Below are 24,646 nucleotides of genomic sequence, written 5' to 3' on the forward strand. Positions count from 1 at the left end.
AACTTTTGACCAGTAGTGTATGTTCTCGGGAAATAAGAAAAGAAGTGGAGCATATGATCAGAAACACGCCTCTAACTGGAGTCCGACAGTAATCGAATCATATTCAGCAAAATGCAGAACAACTTTGCTGAGTCTGTAGAATCTCTACGTGCAGTTCTTCCACCATCATCGTTTTAAATTCACTCACTGCTGCCGTCACTTATTGTACAAAGACTGCTGCTGCTCTGTTACAGGCCACGGCCGTCTCCTCCCACTTTGTTCCACAATGCCGGACTGCAATGTGAATGGACGCCAATATAACGCCATTGCAGAATCAGTATAAACGCCCTAATGTGTAATAACGGCAGAGCTCATTACGGCACTTTTGTGGAACAGTGTATGAAAAGGGCTAATGTCGCCGTATTTGGAACCGCAGATTCTGTCGCTTTTCAGCAAGAAGCAGAGTAGTCTAGACGGATTTCAGAATAAAGGCCTCCTATAAGAAGTGAGGAGCATTTATGGGTACAAGTCAGGAACCGGCCTACCTTACATATCTCAAGGGTGCTGAGTCCAAAGAAAATGGTTCCCAAGCAAAATTTTGAGTTTTTGACCTTCTAATTTGTATCAAATGGCCACCAAATTGCCCATCTTGCTCAGTCATTGGACCATTTCCCCTTAGTTTTTTGTAAGTAGGCAATCAAAGATGAGGAAATTAAGTTTCTGGATCTATAGTCTAGGGTCAGAGCAAGGATATAGTGGAGGCTCAGTGTCTTTTTTATGCCAACTGGAACATTTAAAAGTGATATTGATTGAATATTTATGTCGGCCTTAAAAAATGACACAAATAATGCTTAATTTCACCTTAAAAGTTGGTATTTTGCATATATATATATATATATATATATATATATATACACATATATATATACATATACACATATATATACACATATATATATACATATATGTATATACATATATATATATATACATAAAATAATATATATACATAAAAAAGACACTGAGCCTCCACCATATCCTTCTAGATCTACAAACTTAATTTCCTCATCTTTGATTGCCTACTTAGAAAAAAACTTCCTTGGGAAATGGTCCAACGACTGAGCAAGATGGGCAATTTGGCCGCCATTTTTATATGCAAATGAGAGTCAAAAACGCAAAATTTCGCTTGGGAACCATTTTTTTTGGATGCAGCACCCTTGAAATCAGTAAAGTAGGCCGGTTCCTGACTTGTACCCATAAATGCTCCTCACTTTCACTTTTTGGACAATTCCGTCTAGACTAGAGTGTACGCATGTTCTGAACCCTGTGCTTTCTTTAAGTCGCAGGAAAAGCTGCACCACTGACTTCAGACCTGGTTTTTGTTGGTGAATATCACAACCAGTTTTTGATGGCGCAGAGATATCAACATGCTGACAGGTGCACAAAGTGAGTGAGAAACTGAACTCTGCTTCAGTGTGAAAACAGAAATGACAGTTGTGCTGCTTTGTGCTTGGTGCAATAAATAAATACTGATGAGAGCAATGACAGACTGTAAATGTAATTAAATAAATTTAGTGATTAAAAACAGTAGAATCATCTTTAGGTCTGGGTTTAGTGAGTCCAGTCCTCGGCTACGCCTCCTTCTTCTCCTTCTGGTAGCCGTGTTTTTTATGCGGTCTGGATTTAAGTCTCAAAGCTGATTGGCTCTTCATGGACTCCCTCTTCGCCGCCGTGAGCTCCTCCCCTCCTGGTTTCCACAGCAACAGCTGAGCGTCCTCTCCCCCGGTGACCAGAGTCTCCGCCGCCGCGTCCCACAGGAAGCAGCGCACCGTGGCGGCGTGCCCGCCCTGGAGGCTCCGGAGCAGACGCAGCCCTCTGTCGTCACACTCCATCAGGTGGAGGTCGCCGCCGTTCTTCCCTCCGACCACCAGCAGCTTCTGGGCGTCCTCCAGCCACCGGCCGCCCACCAGGTAGTCCACGCCGCCGCCGCCGTCAGGCAGCAACGCCAGGCTGCGAGCGTCAGAGGTGCTGAACACGGTGAGGGGCTCGTCGGTGTTCTGGGACGCCAGGTCCCACAGGTGCAGCCCCTCGTCGTGGCTGAGGCACAGCAGCTGCGTGTACTGCGCTCCGGTCCAGCAGACGGCGCCCACAGACGAGTCGCTGTTACAGGTGGCGAGCAGCGCCTCCTCCTCCGCCCCCCGGCTCAGGTCGAACACGTTAACAAGGCCGTCTGTGGAGCTGGACGCCAGGCGGTCTTTGTCTCCAGGGTGGAAGCGCACCTGTGTGACGTCATCGCTGTGTGACTCGGAGTACACGCCGAGGAGCCGCCCGGCGGGCTTCCTGGCGTCCCAGAACACCAGGTAGCTGTCTTCCTCGTTCACCTGCTCGGTGCCGGCGCACAGCAGAGTGTCGCTGCAGTTCAGGTCGAAGCTGGAGAAACTGTGTGACGGCTCGCCTTTAAACAGCTGCGCCGCCTCCGACCCCGGGCGCCGCACGTCCCAGCCCCGGACCGTCCCGTCAGCAGAACCAGAGTAGAGGAGGTCGGGGGAGGCGTGGGAGAAAACGACCCCACACAGCGGCCCGCCGTGGCCGCGGTACTCGCCCACCAGGCTCAGAGTGTCCTTGTTGTGCAGGTGGATGGTGAAGTTGGAGCAGGACACGGCCAGCAGGCCGGCGGGCTGCTGGGCCAGGTCCAGCAGGTAGGTGGGCTCCTCGGGACGGGACCGCCGAGCGATGGACAGACCGCTGAGCTTCTCCTCCAAACGCTCCATAGCAGCGTTACACTACACTGAACAGGAAGAAGACATTTAAAGCCAAGAAACAACATTTGGTGAATTATTAGCAGAAATGTATGTATAGAATGTATGTACACTACTGGTCAAAAGTTTTAGAACACCCCAATTTTTCCAGTTTTTTATTGAAATTCAAGCAGTTCAAGTCAAATGAACAGCTTGAAAGGGTCCAAAGGTAAGTGGTGAACTGCCAGAGGTAAATAAAAAAAGGTAGCTTAACCAAAACTGAAAAATAATGTACATTTCAGAATTATACAAGTAGGCCTTTTTTCAGGGAACAAGAAATGGGTTAACAACTTAACTCTATGGAGTCTTGGGCTATTTTGTCCATTTTTTAATTCTTTTCATGTCTTTGTAAGTCATTTTGTGTCTTTTTTGTCATTTTGTGTCTTTTTTAAGTCATTTTGTGTCTTTTTTTGTCATTTTGTGTCTTTTTTTAGTCCTTTAGTCCAACATAAAATGTGATTTTGAATCTTTTTTTTACTTTCAAAACACTATCATGCTCAATAAAGAATTTTAAATGTTGCAAATGTGCATTAATTTCAGAGTACACTGAGACATTAAACTGCATCATTTTCAATTAAATTCTGGAAAAGTTGGTGTGTTCTAAAACTTTTGACCAGTAGTGTATGTATATGTTTATTGTTTATATTCTTATTCTGTTTTTCCATATCTATATGTCTGTATCACAAGCTGCTGTGACAACTAAATTTCCCCACTGCGGGATAAATACATTTATATCTCATCTTATCTTATCTTAAAAAAAACACACACACACACAAACACCTTCTTTTCTATGGCCAGACTAAATTCAAAATTCTGATACTATAATGAACACTTGCTAATTATTAATGTTTATATGAACATTAAGTCCCCAATTTATACGTTATATGAGTCATTATGAACCATTTTGCAATTCGGCATCCACTCAGAATAACAAGTGCGTTAATATTAATATTAACACCATTTACCAGCTCATTTCACTGCTAGAGCAGTTGGGTGGATGTAACTCATGCCGAATTCAGCACAGTTACATAATAGTTTGTAAAAGTTGTAATTTGTATTCAATATGATATTTATATATGACATTATATGGAAGAAACGAAAATTATACGAAGTTTCATATAGAGTTCAGCGTAGGTTTCCTTACCTTTTGAGAGATTCGAGCAGAATTCGGCTCATAATCACAGTTTTAATCAGTTATTGTGTTTGTATGTTATGTGTTGTTATTATTGTGTTATGTGTTGTTATTTTCAACCTACCGACTTGGTAAAAATGTCCACAAATTAAAAAGACACAGCCGTTATTTTATGCAGAGGACTTCGACACGTCTGGAGCCATGTTGGACAAAAGAGCGCGACACATTTTAACGTTATTATGAAATATTTAACGTTATTTTTTGGTGAAAAAACTTAAAACGCACCGATAATAATGTCTTTACACACTGACAACACGCGTGGAAGGAGGAAATACTCGGTGTCACAATATTTACAGCCGAGTCGGAACACTTCCTCAGTAAAAGGTTCCGCTGGTGGAGGAAAACAAACAATACAAAACAGTTATTAAAAAAATGAAATTGAAAATTAAAATATTTAGAGGACATAAACTATGTTAAGTGATTGAAAATAATCGCCGAATTTGTTTAATTGGATAATAAAACGAATTGAGAGACGAGTGACTCCTGTCTAATATTTTTTTATTCATTTTATTTGATAAAACCTGGATTAATCTGTGATTAAACACCACTGTATATAATTCTGCCCGATTTTCCAATTCCTAAATATATATTATATACAGCAGAATATATAAAATACAAGTAAGTATGTATAATAAAAATAAATCCATGGCCTTGATTTTAAGAAAATATGTTTTTATTAATTTTATATAGTATTATTTTCTTTTATTTTGAGGGGGAAGGTGAACATTTTTCCCTTTAATAAATCCTGCAGATATAGATTACATATGCTTATAAATGTATATGTATAAAATTTAGTAAATAACTTTGTTTAAAGGTAAAAATAGAAAAAATACAGCAGTGCTTCTCCAGTGTAAGTTATTTGTTGTAATAAACTGTGCGTGTGTGTGTGTGTGTGTGTGTGTGTATAATATTTGTTCATTGTCCATCTTTTCACACACATTTCCCTTTTTTTTTACTTTACTGTAGAATGAATTTCATGTGGAAATGGATGTGAGGTTTTTAGATATTAACATGCACCAAGAGATACAGGATTAGAAAATAAAATGTACTTCATTGTTATTATAATTATTAATATGATTGTGTCTTTAAGGAAAATCTAAGTCTTTAAACACTTGCAGATCTTAATATTACTGAATAGTAGCAAAGTACTCAGGTCTTTAACTAAAAAAAACATTAAAGTACAAATACTACACTGCCAAAAAAATCACAACAAGCAGAAGTGCTTTTAAAGTAAAAGTTTGGAAGCATTTCATGTTTCTTCCACCACTTCCCACTCTTTAATTCTCTATAAACTGCGGTGGAACATACAGTTCTGTCAGTGTATTTATATTGTTGAGGTGTGATTCCACAGTCGTCCAGCAGGTGGCAGCAGCAGCTGTTATTTGGACAATCTGAAAAATGAAACCTTCTCTAAGTGGAAACTGAAGTTTTAAACAATGAAAGAAATCATTTTGCAGAATAAAACATTTCACTTTAACCAAACAGGTTTATTTTGTTTGAGACAAAATAATCAGCAATTCATTTAGATATTTCTCTCATGCAGACTGTCAGTGAATGTAAATATAAACAAATCAAATGCCTTTTGAATTTATTCAACATTGACAGTAAAGTTTTAACTACAGTGACGTGTTGCTAATTTAAATGAAGGCAGTTGATTAATGAGCAACAGTGAAGAAGATTTAAACGCTTCTTCCACATGAACGCAGCTACAAAGTGCAAAAGGCAACGTGACAGAAAGAAAAGAATTAAAAACAAAAGAGTTTTTCACACGAAACATAAAATGTTCCTGAACAACAATAAAGGCACTAAAGGGAGCGAGGAGCGGCGACAGCTACACAGAACAACCACAGTTTATATATTTGGTCAAAATTAGAACAAAATTCTGAATATAAATCATCTCTGAGATCCAGTTTTTCAACAAGAAAATGAAAATGAAAAGAAACATACACGTTTATGTTGTTTATAGCAAAACCGGGCCATAAATTATAAACAGTAATAATTAAATAATTAAAATATGAAGATTCAACACTGAAACTACAGATTTCTTAAACCTGGAACTTGTGATTTCTTTTTACTTTGTCTTTTGTTGAAGCAAAAAGCGACTGGTGACAAACTTCCTGTTTCACTGGTTCAGAGAGGAAACCACATTCAGACAAAAACAAAACAAAACAAAATGCTACAACAAACAGAAATATGTTTGTGCACGAGGCAAGGCCACAGGAAGTGAAAGGAGCCGGGCAGCGAGACGCCACTGTGCTGCTTCAAACCGACCAATCACAGCGCGGCAAACTCTCGGCTGGAGCGGTCCACAAGTCTGACCAAACGTGAGCAGGTTAAGGGTCACTACTTTAATTAATTCATTTCTATTTATTTATTCATTTATGTGCAAGAAAATAATAATAAATGAGAATTTTTACGCTGCAACCAACAATTTTTTTCAAATTAATATATAAAATTATCATTGTTAGCTCCAGCTGCTACAATTATTTACACTTTTTTTTTATTTTTAATAAAAAATAAATGAAAATAATCATTATGTGGAGCCATAATAAATATGGGCAAAAATGTGCATCTACTTATTATAATGACTGGAACACTTTATATTTCTCGTCTTTGTTATTACTTGTCTTTTATATCATTTTAAACTGAATATTTTGGGACATTTAGGGACATCACTTTAGACTTTGAGAAACTGGGATGTACAGTTTACATTTTTTATTTTTTGACATTTTATAGAAAAACTTGAAAACTGATGAATCGAGAAAATGTCAACTTTTCCAAATGGGACTTTACCTGCTAAAAATAGTGTATTTGACAAATTAAACAGCATGAAACAAATAAAACATGAACTTTTATTTGTCTGCAGGTAAAATCCTGCTGTGATTTCTCATCAGTTTCACACCTTTAACAAACTCTGAAGTCAGATTTTGGACCAGCTTCACCTTTTTCTGCCCGGCTCAGAGGGGAACACAGTGCATTCTGGGAACAGTGCATTCATATTAGGACAGTACCGTACACAACAGCAACAACATTACAACAAAAGTAAGACTTGTGAAAGTTTTCTCTGTTGGTCTTCAGTTCAGAGGGCAGAAGCCTGTCCTATAACAGCGCCGTCGAGCAAGGCACCGCGAGGAACACGAGGAGGAATGTGTGAATGTAGTCAAATGAAAGCTCTATTTCTGATATTTCTCACAGGAACTCACTAGAAAACTAACAAAAAGACATAAAACCCTGTGCTGCTGCTGTTTTCTGTGTTTTTACCTGACTGAATTGTTTGTTTAGGTTTTGAGAGTTTCCACATGTCTTCATTCTACAAAAACCTACAATTACCAGAAGTGTTTATTTCATCTAACAGCAGCAGTTTGTGTTGTTGATATAATCTTGTGATTTAAATGATTTAAAGGCAGGCACGAGGGGAGAGTTCAGGTCGGTCTGAAGGTTCAAAGGTTTGGACAGCAGGAGACAAAGATGGAGTCAAAGTCCACGTGTGTGTTTTTCTTTCTGCTTCATCAGATCGGCCTCAGCAGGACCTGGAAACTCTCTCTGCACATTTTTTATGTATAAAAAACTGTTTCTGTGTCCATGTGCATCCTTTATACAACTGGCTTCTCGACCTTATTTGTCCAGAAAAAACACAAACTGAGCTGGTGTTGTTTAAAAAGAAAAAAACTGAACTTTGCCTTATAAAATCTATAAAATTCAATATTGCTGCAATACAACGGCTAAACAGAAAAACTTAAACTCTCAGGAAAATAACTTCCCTTTCTTTCTCACTGCTGAGATAAGGGACACAAACCGTTATATATTTGAAAAAAAGAAAATCTTTTTTTAGATTTGAAAAGCTGGACTGGAAGAACGGTCCCGTTTTTACTTGTTTCTTAACAAAAGTTAAAAGAAAAAGAACTTTCCAGCGCTGTTATTCGGTGCAAAAGAATTCTAAAATAAAACTGAAATATTCTGAGAAAAAAGTTGTAATATTTCGTCATAAACAGATGAGAAAAAAATATGAATCATTAATATTAAAATTTAAATATTTACTAAAAAATATTATAGAGAATATAAAATGGAATACTTCATATGAAATATTTCCAGAATAATGTCATACTGTGAGAAAAAGTGTGAATATTGTATATAATATTTAATATTATAAAAATTTTAGAATATAAAATTGAATATTTAATAAAATAGAATATCATTTCTGACACATAAAAGACTGCTTATGTTTTCTTCAGCATATAAAATCACAACAGTGGTTGAAAAGAGCAAAAATGCTTTGAAATTACAGATATTTGCCCCGTAAAACACAATCAACGGGGCAGAAAAGTAATTTGTTCATTAAAATTAAAATGTTGGTAAAAGCCTCCAAATTTCAAACATCTGGGACAAAAATTGCCCTGTGAAAAAATATTTTATTTTCTACTCTGTCATGTCATGTTTTTGTTGAGATATTACATTTTTTACGTACGTTTTCAACTTAATTATTGTAATTTTATTTTCCAAATCGCAAGATGACATTTTTCTCCAAACATTACAACTTTTTTCTCTGAATATTTCCGCCTCATTAAGGCGCTGCTGCTCCGTCTTGTTTTGGGAGAAAAGCTACAAAACTACATTGTGTAAAAAAAAATTTGTTTCTGCCTGAGCTGTTATCTCTGACCTCTGACCTCCCTCCGTGTCTCCACGCGTCTTCCCTCCTGAGAGCGCCGTTATCTCCAGTCAACACGTCAAACTCTCCTCTGCACAGGAAGTGGAAGCCATCAAGAGCATCACCACCAGGAAATCAGTTTACAGTGTTATAAAAAAAGAAAAAGCTGAGCCAGATTCCTGTCATCATGAAGTAAAAAAAACTTCTCTGTACATTTCCCAAACAAAGCCCTCCCTTCCCTTCTGGATCATACAGTATGTGCCGGTCATTGCTTCTTCTTCTTCTTCTTCTTCTCTGCAGGAAAATCAGATCATTTGTCTGAATAAAGACAGAAACAGTAAACAGAGCAGACAGAGTGACGAGAGCCCTTAAGGAAGATAGATCAGTCAGATTGTGATTTCTGACAAACATCTGTCTCTGTCAGTCCCACAAAGTTCAACATTTATAACCACAGGTGTGTCCACTCCACAGGTGGCGCTTTACAGATTTGAAAAATGTGCCGATTTGCTGCTTTTTCTCCATTTTTGTTTCATTTAAAGTAAAAATCTCTTTAAGGAATCAATTGGTCAGTGGGGGGAAAAAATCTGCCCCAACACATTGAAATGTTGCTTTAAATGCTGGAAGAATTTCAGTATTTAGTGGTTCCGTATCTGATCTCTGAATAATAATAATAATAATAAAAGCTTTAATAAAGTGTAAAATACTAAGACACAGGTCGTTTATATCAGTAGCTATCAGTGGCGTTTCAGTCTTTCAGAGGCCACGGTTTCATGTGAATTAAGCTGGTGGAGGAGGAGTGGAGGATCTGACCCGGGGAGTCCTGGGACCAGGACGAGTCGTCTGATTTGATTTTAAATCAATGTGAAAGAACAGAACAGAGATATGACTGGCCACAGGTAGAACTGAGAACAGTCGAGGCCAGACTTCCCTGCCGGTGCTGGTTCATCCGTCCTGAACCAAAACAGAGCCAACGGTGTGAAGAACTGATAATCCAGATCAGCTTTGAGACTTTTATTCACCTTGGTTCAGACCCGGAGGACTAAAGAAAGCGGTTCTGGATGGGAAACCTGATCTGACCGGTATGAACGGGTCAGCTGAGTGGAATCAGGAGAGCTGGATGTAGCTGAAGAGGAACGGGACGAGGAAGAGCACGTTGAAGCCCACCGTCCCGTAGACGATGTAGCGGTAGGGCAGCTCCACCTCCATGTGCTGCCGGGCCTTCCTCACGTCCCCGCTGGGCACGCCGAACACCCGGCACACCAGCGGGATGGTGACGGCCTTCATGAGGGCCCGCGTGGCCATCAGCACCAGCACGCCCAGGACCAGCCGCAGCAGGGCCAGGCCCACCAGGCCGGGGCTGAGGGCCGGCATGGTGAAGGGCAGCTGCTCCGGGCCGGGGTCCGGCAGCAGACCCAGCAGCTGGTTGACGTGGGAGGCCAGGGCCACGCCGGCGCCCGTGCCCAGGATCTGAGCGGTGTCGCCCCGCGAGGTGCTCCAGGTGTCCAGGTTGAAGGAGAAGAGGCCCAGGCCCAGGTGGAGCGAGATGATGAGCAGCGGAGCGTAGCGGCACGTCAGGTTGAAGTCGTCGATCAGGTCCAACGCCGGCAAGAATACGAGAAGGATCAGAGAGCTGTACAGGACCCCCACGATCACGTCCTGCAGGGACACACAGAGAGACAGACGGTCACAGGACTTATAGGATACCTTTACCACGACAAATCAAATCAAATAGTCTTTATTGTCATTATATAGTTCACTATACAACGAAATTGAAAGTGCCACTGCATAAGGTGCATAGTTATGACAATCATAACACAACAACAACATGAGTAAAAACATTTAAAAAATACCGAGCTAAACAAGGACAAAAACAAGAACAAGGACATGTGATGTAATAAATAAGTAAATAAATAATAAATAAATAAATAAATAAATAAATAACATTTAACATGGTTTTCTTGATAATGATGTTGGTTATTATCAAGAAAACCATGTTAAATGTCTAGATATCAGCTCTGAAATTAAACTCTTATGATCTATTCTTGTTGTTATTATATTTGTCCAAACAAATGTACCTTTAGTTGTACCAGGCATTAAAACGAACAAGAAATTGAAGAAAACAAGGGTGGTCTAATAATATTTTCCATGAATGTATATATCATGTTACAATGAAGAAAGAAGAAAAAAGAAGCATTTTGATTTCATGGGAACAGTAAGAGTCAACGTTATAGTATAAAAGACATTTATGTGTTATACTGAAAGTGAAGTGCAGAAATATTTAAGCATTAAGAGAAACTCTCAAGCGATCACATGCTCAGTCACAGGTATTACATTTAAAATGTCCTAGATATTGCTTTTGAATAACAAACATCATGTTTCATTATGTTGATATTTATTGGTTCTTGCTGATGTATAAAGGAAGCTGAAGACAGGAAGCAGGAAATCAGCGAGCTCGACGTGGCAGTGAACTCTGGAATCAGACTCAAAGGTCACGGCAGTCATTTATTTATTGACCCGCGCTGCAAACTGACAGTTGGCTTCCTGCTCAGAACCTTTCACTATAGATGTGCTTTAACCTCACACAGAGCGGACAGAGAACTCCTGCTGAAGCCCTCAAAATATTTCTGATGATTCAGGGAACAGAAATGTTGCAGTTCTTGCACTTTATCAGCTTCTTGAAATAAATTAAATGCGTTAGTGCTGCTATTTGAACATACACTGATCTATCAGCTGAGAAGAAACTAAAATCAGATAAACTGACACAAATCAGAGTGCTTTAGAAACTGTATGAAGCATCTAAATGTCTTGGTGGCACCTGGGGAACTTTTTGTGGACCGACTGGCCAATAAAGTTATGAAACTGAAAGATAATGTACATTTCAGAATTATACAAGTAGGCCTTTTTCAGGGAACAAGAAATGGGTTAACAACTTAACTCTATGGAGTCTTGGGCTATTTTGTCCATTTTTGAATTCTTTTCATGTCTTTGTAAGTCATTTTGTGTCTTTTTTGGTCATTTTGTGTCTTTTTTGGTCATTTTGTGTCTTTTTTAAGTCATTTTGTGTCTTTTGGTGTCTTTTTTGTCATTTGGTGTCTTTTTTTTGTCATTTTGTGTCTTTTTTTAGTCCTTTAATTCAACATAAAATGTGATTTTGAATCTTTTTTTTTACTTTCAAAACACTATCATGCTCAATAAAGAATTTTAAATGTTGCAAATGTGCATTAATTTCAGAGTACACTGAGACATTAAACTGCATCATTTTCAATTAAATTCTGGAAAAGTTGGTGTGTTCTAAAACTTTTGACCAGTAGTGTATGTCATCTATATGACTCAATACTTGGTTGGAGCTATTTGACTTGAACTACTGGAAATGGACTTTTCCATCATATTCTAATGTATTGAGATGCTCCTCTATATTGTGTGTGCAGAGTGGGTGGAGGAGCATCTAATAGTCCCTCATCAGACTACCTGAAGTGTGTGTACAGTATTTACTTTGCTGACAGAGTGTCTACTACTTTACCAGGAGAGAAATCAATGACAGCTCCTGTAAATTCACACCGGTCTCCATCCAACAGCTAGACGCTGGCAGAGCAGCAGCACTGGACGGAAACCAAAGGTCCTGTTACAGTTCAAATATCTATCTGGCTGTTTAAATACACGTTGTGGTTCACAGAAGCTCTGATCTCACAGTCGGTCATTAACCTACAAGAGGCAGAGCCGCCGTGACACATTGGCTCAGCAGGACCTCAGGCTAGGGGTGGGCAATATGGCCCTAAAAGAATATCACGATATTTCAGGCTATTTTTGCGATAGCGATATTCTTGACGATATTACGAAATACTTAAAAAGATATAGAAAATATGTTTTTTTTAGTCTGTATAAATAAATAAAACTCTAAAATGTAGTGTGAAGTGCAAATCTCAACAGTTGCCAAATAAATAAAAAAAATGTATGAGAAAATAATAAAATTAACCATTTAGGGGTTCCGGGGGCATATTTTAATGACATTTTGTAAAGGAGAATAAAGGTTCTTGTGTGTTTTATTTAAGGCATCTTATTTTGATTTTATCTTCTTGTAAGTTCTGTGGTGGATTCTGTTAACACACTGTGCTCTTATTTTGAAAGCTGCATGTGTTTAGCGACAGAGAGTAAGTAGCTTTTTGTGATTAAAACAACTGTAATTGTTAGCTAATGTTAACCTTACGCCACTACATCAAGAAGTAGGAATGTTGCCAGTATCACGATGTGCATTTTTTTTAACCATGAAAAAAATATACCGATATTATTGTGAACGATACGATATGGCACACCCCTACCTCCTGCCCCCACAGACTGAGGGACAGACTGAGGGACAGCTCAAGGACGCATTTTACTCCCAGACTGTTTAAAAAGTGACTCAGCAGCGAGATAACCAGCAGGAGAACCCTGAGAGGGTTCAGTGATTTATCGCCATACTGCTGCCGCTGCAAACTTTTATCAGCCCTCTCTCTCTCTCTCTTAATCACACACAGACTGAGTGAAAGCTTTCAGCTGTCTGTAATTTTCTCCTCCACTGACACAACTAGAGGGAGCTCTGGAACAATACGACTGATCTAAAAATGTCCAGAAAGAGGACGAGCGGACGCCCTGCAGGAACTACAAGGATCAGGTTCTCCAGTGCTTTTATCTTAAAGTGCTTTCCAATGAAACTAAGTGTATTATGTCAGTATTGTCAGCATGGGCAGCAGCAGTGTAAACACAACTACTAATGAGCCTGTTTGGGACTGCTGCCAGCTGTTTATCTGGAACCGTTAATGACTTAATGGATCCTGCCATCAGCATCCATTAAATGACTGTTTCAAGGTCAATCTGTGAGCTAATGGTCGACTTACAGTTTAATGGACAAACTGATCAGTCGACTCCCTCAAGAGGTAAACCTGGAGTTCAGTCAAATCAACTTAAAAGTTACAGTTTCCAGGCTGCAACTGCCAATCATTGCCAGAAATTGTCAGCAATAGAAAAAATAGTGACAACAAAACATGCACGCCAAAATAAACACGTTTTTTTTTACCCCTTTGTGTTCAAAAGCTGCCGACTTTTTTATTTCAGAGGCTGTAGTGGGCTCTGTCTTAACCTCCTGAGACCCAAGCTTTAGTTTGGTAAGTATTGTTAGTTTCTCCTAAATATTTAGGATTAGTAGGACACGATAAGTAAAAAAACTAAGCATTATTAAAAACAAAGCATTATTAAAAACAAAGTATAATTTAAAAAATCAGCGTTATTTCACTGTAGAACACAATTAATTCACCAGTGTGTAAATCTGTTTATTTCCATAGATTTACAGCCTCTCTCTGAAAGAACGATAGCAAAATCTATTCGTTGTCAAATGAGAACTTCCTGATTAGCAGTCGTAGCTTGTTGCTATTGCTAAAAATAGTCAAATTTGTACAGAATCTCAAACTACAAACATTATTAAGCACAAATAAACACGTTTTAACCATAAAATCGGATCAGGTTTTGTACCTGGTCCACTTTTTTTCTGGGGATAAGCTGTTGATTGACTTTACCAAGATGCTGCCATCTGATTTTTTCACTCATTGATGTATTTTCTAGAGTGTGTACTGCTGAGGACAACATGTCATAGTTAAGCAGAATGAAGTATAAGGTCCAGCAAACCTAAAATGTAATGTCCACATATGAGGACGCAGGTTCTCAGGAGGTTAAGGTGGCAGAGAAGATATTTGAATTAAACTAGAAGGTATGACGAATCAAGTGGTCTCATGATATCTTGTCAGAATGAGGGCAAAATAAAGCTCCAAAGTTTAGCTAATTAATAAATAAAAAAACTGGGTCCTATTGGTACCCACCAGTCTTCTTTTCACAGGCATGCCCACTAAATTCTAATCCCATGCAGGAGGAATGGAGGAAAAAAGAAGAGAAAATGAGAGACTGACGGAGGAAGAGGCCACGGGAAAAATAGATCTTGGACTGGCTCTTTAGTTGTTGGAAGCAAAAAAATAAGATGTGTCGATTATTTTCTTGATTAATCATTTGGCCCCTATCATGTCAAACAAACATAATAAGTTGTCATATAATATATAATCAAATTTTCTCATCTGAGATGTTGATGAAGTTGTGAGTTTTTGGAAGGAAAAATCCTGTAATTATTATTATCATTATTAGAGTTTCAGCTCTGATTTATAAATCTCAAACAAATGTGCCTCTGATGCTTTTTATTGTGTTTACAATATGACGCCTTTACTGTCCTGTATCCTAATGCAAGAAAGATTTTAAAGGCGGGGCATATTTCAGGGCTTTGTGATGCTTTATAAGATGATTGAAGGACCCTGATGAGTTCTGACATCATAAAGAGGCTGGACTGAACAAAAAAAACACCAACACACTCCCAAAGGCACAATCTATTTGTACATTGTTCACTAGTTTAGAGCCAACATCTGCAAAGTCAGTCATTTGGATATTTTGGAGGCGAGTAAACACAAAATGCACAAACCAGATGACAAAAAGTTGCTTCCCTTTCGATCTTTAACAGGAAATGTGCAGAAAAGTTGATCCAGTGTCACGTTGATGCACCGCAAACATAACAAATACAATAAAAATGAGGGTTAATGATATACTTGTCATTTAAACTTTAACCCATTGACGCCTAAAACTTCCTGTAAAACCTCTGGGTGATTTTAAAATAAGCCAGAATTTCTGAGCCAACAGAAATGTCAACGCTTCTACTAAATAATAGATTTTTCAGCCTCTGTAGCAGATAGAAATTAAATTCAAAAAGTATTTGAGAGCTTATACAAATACTACAAAATGACGTAAACGCTTTCCAGGCTTCAATGTATTAAATGGAGGATAAACAGCAGAAATGTGAGTGAAAGGTCTCAGTCTGCAGATGTCAACATCACCATCAGTAGCAGAGCAGCCTTTTCTGTCTCCGAGCTCTTCCTGCAGAACAAAGCAGGAGGAAGTAGTTTCATTGGGCGTGATGATTTCCAGAACACATTAAGTGCCCGGCAGGCGACCGGAGCAGACCGCTAATGGTTCTCCATGTGTTCCAGCTCCCCTCCCTGAAACACAACAGTCCCCGCGTGGCCTCGAGAAGAGACGTCTGACCAAGTTATCAGCTGGGAACGAGCTCTGAGCGTGTTCACTGACAGATCTGATCCAGCTCATATTACTTCAAATCTGAGGCCTCGACCCAAATGTTGAGTTTCTGAGATCATTGTTGAAACACATCCAGTTCATGTAGCTGCAGTCTGCAGTCTGTTTCTCTTAGCCCAGCCAAAAAAAAATGTCCTGTTTCTTGGAGACATAACTACAGAATATGTACATGACAAGAACACATATTTACTTATTTACTGTGACTTACACTTTCCCAAGGATATCAATATCTCAGTTGCATTGTAAATAAACAACCAGTTGATAAAAGCTGCTGTATTTGATCTTTTATCTATTTATCTATCTTATTATCTTATCTTATTATCTTATCTTATTATTATTATCTTATCTATCTATCTTATTAATATCTTTTAAGACTTTTTAGGGACCCAAGGAATCCCTGCGGTAGGATTGTCAAAACACATTTTTAATCTCCTCTGTCCATTCATATCTTGACCTGATGTTAAACATTTGTGGATATACAGATGGGAATAATACTGCTGCCCCCGCGACCCGGCCCCCAGATAAGCGGACGAGAATTGATGGATGGATGGACAGACCGAAATTCACATTTTTAATGCACAAAACTCTTTTTTTTGCACAAAAGCAGTCCTAAAAATTTGTGCTTCAACTCTGTATGCAAACCTAAGACTTTTCTAAGTAGCCCATTATTCTATGCTTATTCTATAAAATTACAAAAATATGACATCAAAGTTCAAACCAACCAGTTGAAATGGACTGTTCCATCCCCCTGGACTTTAGTCGCAAAATTTCCAAAGATCCCAAATATGTCTAGATTACAGGGATATTTCCAAGTTAATGTAATGATGCTGGGATCATGAGAGCATCTTTGGGTTGAATATTTCACCCATTACGAATAGTTTATTTGAAGCGTTCGAAGAAGCAGATTATATGTGGAAAAATATGGTTTCTTTGAGCTTACTTACGGGGATTTTTTTTTAGGGAAGATCAGAGTTTAAGGGATTTGTAAGATCTTACAAGTAATGTTCACTGGTTACTGGTAGAGAGTCAATTGAAAACACAAGCCTGGTCTGAAATATAAAGGTTGCTTTGGTTACAGACATTATTTACATCCCGGGGCATGAGGAAAAAATGAACATGAGGAAGAGCTGCGGGAGTTTCTGGGTTACAGGCGGATGAGTTTATCCAGACAAGTGCCATGAGTGGTCACAGTCATGGTGTGGGTGACATGTGGGAACAAGAGGAGGAGGAGGAGGAGGAGGAGGAGGAGGAGGAGGAGGAGGAGGAGGAGGAGGAGGAGGAGGGGGAGGAAGACCTCTTCATGGACATGTGGAGTATTAATTGTAGGAGGAGGAAATGGTACTTTATAGAAAGGACACAGTTGGTTAAATGGTTCCCTGCTGTAAGTTAACAGACAATCAATGCATTGGAGTGTGTTATAGTTTTAATGCCACTAATATATTCTTGGATCTTTATTATGGATGTTTTAATTTGGAAGCAACACTTTGATGCTGTTGTTGAAGCTTCACATAAGTTTGGCAGTGGTGGAAGAAGTATTAAGATACCTTACTTAAGTAAAAGTACCAATACCACACTGTGAAATTACTCCACTACAAGTAAAAGTCCTGCATTCAAAACTTACTTCAGTAAAAGTACAAAAGTATCAGCTTCAAAATGTACTTAAAGTATCAAAAGTAAAAGTACTCGTTTTGCAGAATGACCCCACTCAGATTGTTAAATATATTCTCAATATATGATTTGATGATTATTGTTGATGCATTTATATAAGCAGCATTTTATTTTCTCAAGGTAGGGCTCATTTTAACTATTTAATATGCTTTTATAAGGTCTCATTTAGAAAATGACACTTTAAACTTTAAACCGATCATCCGTTTTTCATGTTAAATCCCGATCTGAAAAGTAACTAAAGCTGCTGGCTGTATGTAGTGGAGTAAAAAGTAGAACATTTGCCTCTAAATGTAGTGGAGTAGAAGTATAAAGTTACATAAAATGGAAATACTCAAGTAAAGTACAAGTACCTCAAAATTGTACTTAAGTACAGTACTTGAGTAAATGTACTTAGTTACATTCCACCACTGAAGTTTGGTAGTTTAATCTGGAAAACTGGATCATATTTTGGAAACTGATCATATGTTTTTTGTTTGTGAAATCTTAATGTTAAAAACTATAGCTCTTAAAAAAATATATTGAAGTGAAAAGTATATAATTTTCCTCCGAAATGTAGTTAAAGAAGAAAAAATGCAAGTTAATTTATTTTAGAAAAATTGGGAGAACTGGAAACTTCTATGTTAGTACCCACAAGGTTTACCTATGTTGGAAAAAAAGACAACAATATTTGCTCTATTACACAGAACAAACTATTTACATTGCATTGCCAACCTCTCTTGTCCTCCTCCCTCTGCTCTGTGTAAATAGCCTGTAGTTCAAGTTTCATTGAATTTTTGCCATCCATCTTTTAGTGTCAGAAGAGTAACTCATGTCTTCACAGTTGTGCTGAGGAGAGCAGAATGTAATGTTTTTCACAAGATCTGGTTAGTGCAAAGAGCTCATTTTTGGCACATTTATAAGAAAGGGGTTTTGATGAAAAAACACAATTTTAATCCATAAGAACCCAGACCTATTTATCCTTGAAGGAAAATTACGGGGGATATACCACAGACCAAGTGGACCACATAGAAAACATTTATGTTTTTTTTTTTTTTTAAATACTACCCCTAAATGTCAAAGATCTGAGATGTGATATATATGTTACATTGGGCGTTAATGGAATTTATGTTTATGATATTTCTTATTTTAAAATAAATAAACTAGACACCTTTTCTGCTTACAGAAACACAAATTTGCACAACAGGCCATTAACGGATTAGAATTGTTAAATGGGTTTTAAGTTTTTAAGAGTTAAGGTGAAGCATAAAGCTGTATATGGGAGATTATAGAACATTTAAAGGGTTTTTGTTACACACGTGTCACCATGGGTTCTTATGGGTTAAGCTCAGATTTTGTTTTTTGTCCTGGCAGAAACAATCATCACACAAGATTTGTTCAAGGACAGTCTGATGATAATTTCTGTTTTTAGTTTGTGGCTGTAATAAATGGTGTAATTTTGCCTTTTTTCTCTTTAAAAAAGAAACAAGAAAACATGCCTTGGTGTGGGCTTTGGGGGTTTAGAGGGTTGAAAGATTGATTGAACTTGTATCCAGACCTTATTTAATGTTTAAAAGCTCTTGAAGCCAAGGAAGACATCTTGGGTAATAGAAACACACCGAAATATTACGTGTTATTTATTGAGATTATGAGGCATTCATCGCCGTCTGTGTCAAACCCATAATGACAGTAATGAAGCCTTCGGGGGTTGCCAGGTCTGATGTTTGCAGACAGTTGTGTTGGTTGAGGGATGAATGTGATGCTGGTTGAGCGCCAGGATAAATGAGGTGTGCCTCGCGCTGCACAATGACTCAGGCTTCTGTCCTGTCATTTTCTGACTGGGATTTCTAAATCTAATTTACTGCTGAATTAATGAACCATATTAGATACATTTTCTAGGTCAGACCTGGTTCATCTCAGGATAATGTGGCGCTGGCCACAGATGCAGCAGAATACTCTGGTGAGTATATAAAGCAGTGTGTAGTGGAGGTTTTAGCTGTGTCTCTGATGTGGAGTTACCTTCTAAAGTTTGTCTGGGAGGACGGCCAGCGCTCTGTAACGTCTGCTGATCCCACACAGACATCCATCATCCCCCCGACACAGCTGTGACCACGGAAACACTCTCCACTGGGACAGAGTGGCCCTGACATCATCTCCCAGTCAGCTACATTACCCCCAAACAAGGTTAATGTGACGGACACGTGGACTGAAGCAAGGTTATAATAGTTTTGGATTTTTCATTAGTTTTAGTTTTAATTTCGTTGTCAATTTTCGTTTTCAAATTCAGTTAGTTTTAATTAGTTTTTAGAGTGAGTTTGCTAGTTTTGATTCGTTTTATTTTTGGGAAAATGCTTAGTTTTAGTTTAGTTTTTATTAGTTTTAGTGTTAGTTTTAGTTTTTTGTAATGGGGTATTATTTGGGTGCCAGATTCAATAAGGTCACAATAAATGTTTCCTTTATTTCCTTTGTCTGATCCATCTCAGCCCCAATAAGTTTACTAAGTCATAAAACCAGATAGATGAAATAGATTTCATATCAAGCAAAAAGGTTTATGTATGAAAAAAATTGTCAAAGACGAAAACTAAGGACATTTTCACTATAATTTTAGTTAGTTTTAGTTAGTTTTGCAACCACACAATACAGTTTCAGTTAGTGATCGTTTTTTTTAAAAACTCTTGTTTTTATTTTTATTTCAGTTAACGAAAATGTTTTTTCAATTCTAGTTTTCGTTATTTCGTTAGTTTTCGTTAACTATAACTAAGCCAATAAGCATGTTGGTTGAAATACATACAGGCAGCACATTAATATTTTCTTCAGATATATTTCTTATCTACTGCTTTGAGCTATTGGTGACCTCTTTAACTCATTCAGAGTTGGGTTGGTAGACTGTGAACGTTTGCTGTGAATGCTGTAGGGCACAGAGAGTCAAACACACCCATTGAGTGGTGTTAGATTATGTTTTCCATGACTGCACCTCTACTGTACAGCAGTGAGCTCATCAGGCTGCTGGCAAAAACCTTCTGCTAACGTGAGAGCCGCAGATAAAAGATGCAGGAGCAGGTTTCTGCAGGCGTGAATGATCCCCAGTGCCTTTCCACATGCTGCCGTTTATCGTCTTAACCACTTACATCTGCACTGAGCAGAAACAGACACAGGCCCGAGCACGCAGAGGGCACCATGCATGTTTCAGATAAGCTGTGTGGTGAGAGGGAGTACAGTAAGACGCTGCAGAGGCTGGGCTTCAACAGAAAGGGTCAAAATACTGTAAATTTAATTATTGTGAAACATTGTGACTACTGGGAAACAGCTTAACATCTCAAAAATAGTTCATTTTATGTTAACCTCCTGAGAGCCAAGCTTTTGTTTGGTATGTATTGTTAGTTTCTCCTAGATATTTTGGATTTGTAGGACCTGATAAATACAAAAACTAAGCATTGTCTTTGAACAGGAATTAGTTTTTGAAAAAAAAAATAATGGGTTCATTTTTACTGTATAACGCAATTAATTCACCAGTGAATAAAACTTTTTATTTCCTTACATTTACACCCTCTCATTTGAAGAATGATAGTAAAAGTCTATTCGTTTTCAAATGAATACTTCCTGATTAGCAGAGTCGGAACTTGTTGCTAATGCTAAAAAATAGTCAAACTTGCACAGAACCTCAAACTACAAACATTATTAAGCACAAATACACAAGTTTTAGCCATAAAATCTGATCAGCTTTGGTACCTGGTCCACTTTTGTCTGGGTAAAAGCTGTTCATTGACTTTACCAAGATGCTGCCATCTGATTTTTACACTGATTGATGTATTGTTCTTATTCTAGAGTGCATAGTTATAGTTAAGCAGAATGAAATATAAGGTCCAGAAAACCTAAAATGAAATGTCCACATATGAGAAACTACAAATTGGTTCCTTTATTAATGCATTTTGTTCTGTGTGCTGACTGAAATACACTCCGATAAGAAAACAGCTGACACACAATGGTGAGCAGCCACATTCCTCCAGTAATAACAACCTCTGCTGGGTGTAAATGAGAGGCTGACACCAGGCAGATGTTGCTTAACTTGAGGTTGTTTCTTTACATTTTCAACACAGGAAAAATAACTATTGTTTGGAGGTTTCCAGTTCAGATTCCACCTCCTGTTAAAAATCAATGTGTGGAGAGGTTTCCTGTTTCACACCCTGCCAGCTGCTCAGGGTGTTCACTTCAGTTTCTCCAATAAAAGAAAGATGGAAATCACTATTTCGTTGAACAAGCAAAAACAGCAGAAAGGCAGAACTGAGAACATAACAGCTTGCAGTTCTGTCACGTGACCGTTGGTCTCAGCAGAATCAATCATGTCTTCACAGTGTCTCTGAGGAGCAGAATTTAATGTTTTTAACAGGATCTGGTTAGTGCCAACGCTTTATTTTAAATGACACATGTAGAATAAAGAGATTCTGACACAAACATATGATCACATGATCCATTCAAGAACTGTAGTAAAGTCAAAATGGTGACAATTATGCCTGTTTTACAGTTTCTTTTTACAGTTTCTTTTTAAAGAAAACATACAGTACAGGCCAAAAGTTTGGACACAAAACTATTAATGAACACATGTGGAATTATGTACTTAACAAAAAAGTGTGAAATAACTGAAAACATGTCTTATATTCTAGTAAACAAAGGGTGGTTACTTTGAGGAATCTAAAATACAAGACATGTTTTCAGTTATTTCACACTTTTTTTGTTCAGTACATAATTCCATATGTGTTCATTCATAGTTTTGATGCCTTCAGTGAGAATCTACAATGTAAATAGTCATGAAAATAAAGAAAAACGCATTGAATGAGAAGGTGTGTGTCCAAACTTTTGGCCTGTACTGTACTTTTTGGGATTTAGAGGTTAAATATTGTTATCGCAAATTCAACATGATCAAATATTGCATATTTTCCTCATATTATGCAGCCATAGTGCACGACCACTCTCTCTCTCTCAGCCTGACCTTTTGCAGGGACTATTGACTGAGCACTAAACTCAGCTAATCAATACAGGTGGGTGTTATATAGTCTTCCAACCTTTTTTTTTGTCAAACTACCTTTTGAAATCACCAGAATATTTCCCCACACATTCCCAGCTTGGTTCAGACTTATGTTGTAAGCGTGTTGTTGTTCTGTGTGTTGTACTTCTATGGTTACACAGGTGATTGTGTTGCTGACATCAGAGCCTGACGCCAGCGCGCCTCCACAGCTGAAGTGACTGCCGCTCGGCTACAGTTTCCACTGTGTCAGCTATCATGTTCACACGGACAGAATGACGACAAACTGGCACTGCAGGCGGCAAGGCCGACACCATCTGTGTGTGTGTGTGTGTGTGTGTGTGTGTGTGTGTGTGTGTGTGTGTGTGTGTTCTTGTTCTTCCTACATAGTGAGGACCAGAACACGTTTTTAACCAACAGAGTGAGGACATTTTTGCAAAGTGAGGACATTTTGCCGGTCCTCACTTCTTTAAAGGCTTTTTTTAGATTTCAGACTTTGTTTAAAGGGTTAAAGGTCACATGATAATGATAATTTACTGAAACTGTATTGTGTGGTTACAAAACTAACTAAAATTATAGTGAAAATGTCCTTCGTTTTCGTCTTTGTCAACTTTTTTCATATATAATGAAGATGGATCAGACAAAGGAAATAAAGGCAAAATTTACTGTGACCTCTTTTAATCTCCCACCCAACAAATACCCCATTACAAAAAACTAATACTAACACTAAAACTAATAAAAACTAAACTAAAACTAGCAAACTCAATCTAAAAACTAATTAAAACTAACTGAATTTGAAAACAAAAATTGACAACGAAAATTAAAGCCAAAACTAATGAAAAATCCCAAACTATTATAACCTTGCCAGGGAATTTACTATTCCAATGAGGGCCCTCACAAAGATAGAAAAACAAGAATGTGTGTGTGTGTGTGTGTGTGTGTGTGTGTGTGTGTGTGTGTGTGTGTGTGTGTGTGTGTGTGTGTGTGTGTGTGTGTTTGAGGACGTACCAGGACTGAGTGCATTCCCATGTAGATTCGGCTGACACAGACCAGCAGACACCAGCAGAGAGCCAAGCTGAAGCCCAGTGTGAACGGGTACTGTGGAGGTGAAAGGAGACACTGTTTAACACAACATACACACATCAGACATTTAACTTTGTGATTAAACAGAAAATGTTATTTAATCATGGAAAAACACACATTGGAGTCCGAAGAGGTGTTTTGAAATGGCTTTAGGTTCACCATTAACCAGAGTTTTTGTGTTAAGTAACACTGATACAAATAAATCAGGATTATAAATTGTAGCCAGCAAGTGTTTTATTATATTGGTTTGATGAGGATACAACAAAACAGGTCTCTAACTCGAGAAAAATATTTTTTTTGTAGCGAGATAGTTTGTGCAAAGGAAGTTTTCATGCACAAACCGTCATTATGGAAAACAACCGTAGAAATGCATATGATGCAGCTTTTAAGTTATAGACAGTCAAGCTGGCTGTAAAAGAGGTCATAGAGCCCATAGAGTTAAAGTTGGTGGACTGTAACCTGTAAAATCCATAGATTTAGGAGGTAACCTAGTGGCCGTTAGCTGTAAAAATCCATAGATTAGCTGCACCGTTATATAAGCCGCAGAATCGAAAAATGGGGAAAAAGGCGCGGCTTATAGTCCGAAAATTACGGTAGTAGTGTTGTAGTTTGTGTTGTGTCTCAATTCCTGAAAGTAGAAAACAAAAACCCCCAAGAACCATGAGATGATATTTAATACAGCATGTTACTTTAGTTAATTATGGTCCCTTTCAGACTAAAATAGACAATAAAGCAGAGCATGCTTTACCAGCTCAAGGCTCTGAAGAGTGAAATTCACCTTTAAAATTATATTAATACTTTTTTTTTTTTTTTTTTTACATTTTTGGTGATGACATGTGCCTATACAGTAACTCTCAGTTGTCAAACACGTCTTGAAAAGGCACAGAAAATCAAACTTGAAAGTCTGGAAGCCATTGTGTAAACATATTTGACACAATGAGTTGTCTTATTTATTTTAAAATATGCAATAACCACAGACTTGGTGTACAAAGGCCTTCACACACGATGTCAAGAAACCTCCACGAAACGCTTTGAATAATTAATTTAAAATATTAAAGCTGAATACATTTAAAATGCACATACAGTCATCTCTGCTTTGTTCTGATGTCAGCGAGTCCATGCTTCACATT

The 24,646-nt window shown here is 38.1% G+C and overlaps 2 protein-coding genes across 2 annotated transcripts in view; both read right to left on the reverse strand.

The window, feature by feature from the left end:
* Positions 1 to 1,255: 1,255 nt before the first annotated feature.
* wdr89 (WD repeat domain 89) lies at positions 1,256 to 4,277 on the reverse strand. The gene is made up of 2 exons (XM_059352761.1): positions 4,034 to 4,277; positions 1,256 to 2,767 (listed from the first exon to the last, which is right to left on the reverse strand). The coding sequence occupies exon 2, from the start codon at positions 2,748 to 2,750 to the stop codon at positions 1,611 to 1,613; it is 1,140 nt and encodes a 379-aa protein (XP_059208744.1). The 5' UTR covers positions 2,751 to 2,767; positions 4,034 to 4,277; the 3' UTR covers positions 1,256 to 1,610.
* A 1,268-nt stretch (positions 4,278 to 5,545) lies between these two features.
* Positions 5,546 to 24,646, reverse strand: part of sgpp1b (sphingosine-1-phosphate phosphatase 1b) — a 33,915-nt gene continuing 14,814 nt past the window's right edge. The window contains exons 3-4 of the mRNA XM_059352763.1: positions 23,442 to 23,531; positions 5,546 to 10,270 (exon numbers count right to left, since the gene is read on the reverse strand). Coding sequence (XP_059208746.1) covers positions 9,719 to 10,270; positions 23,442 to 23,531 — 642 coding nt within the window. The 3' untranslated portion in view covers positions 5,546 to 9,718. The remainder of the gene's footprint in view (positions 10,271 to 23,441; positions 23,532 to 24,646) is intronic.

This window comes from Centropristis striata, chromosome 16 (assembly GCF_030273125.1).
Source record: "Centropristis striata isolate RG_2023a ecotype Rhode Island chromosome 16, C.striata_1.0, whole genome shotgun sequence".
Lineage (NCBI taxonomy): Eukaryota > Metazoa > Chordata > Actinopteri > Perciformes > Serranidae > Centropristis > Centropristis striata.

Bases quoted from the DNA above. Each gene is read 5' to 3' on its own strand.
- wdr89 (XM_059352761.1), bottom strand. From the start codon at position 2,750: ATGGAGCGTTTGGAGGAGAAGCTCAGCGGTCTGTCCATCGCTCGGCGG.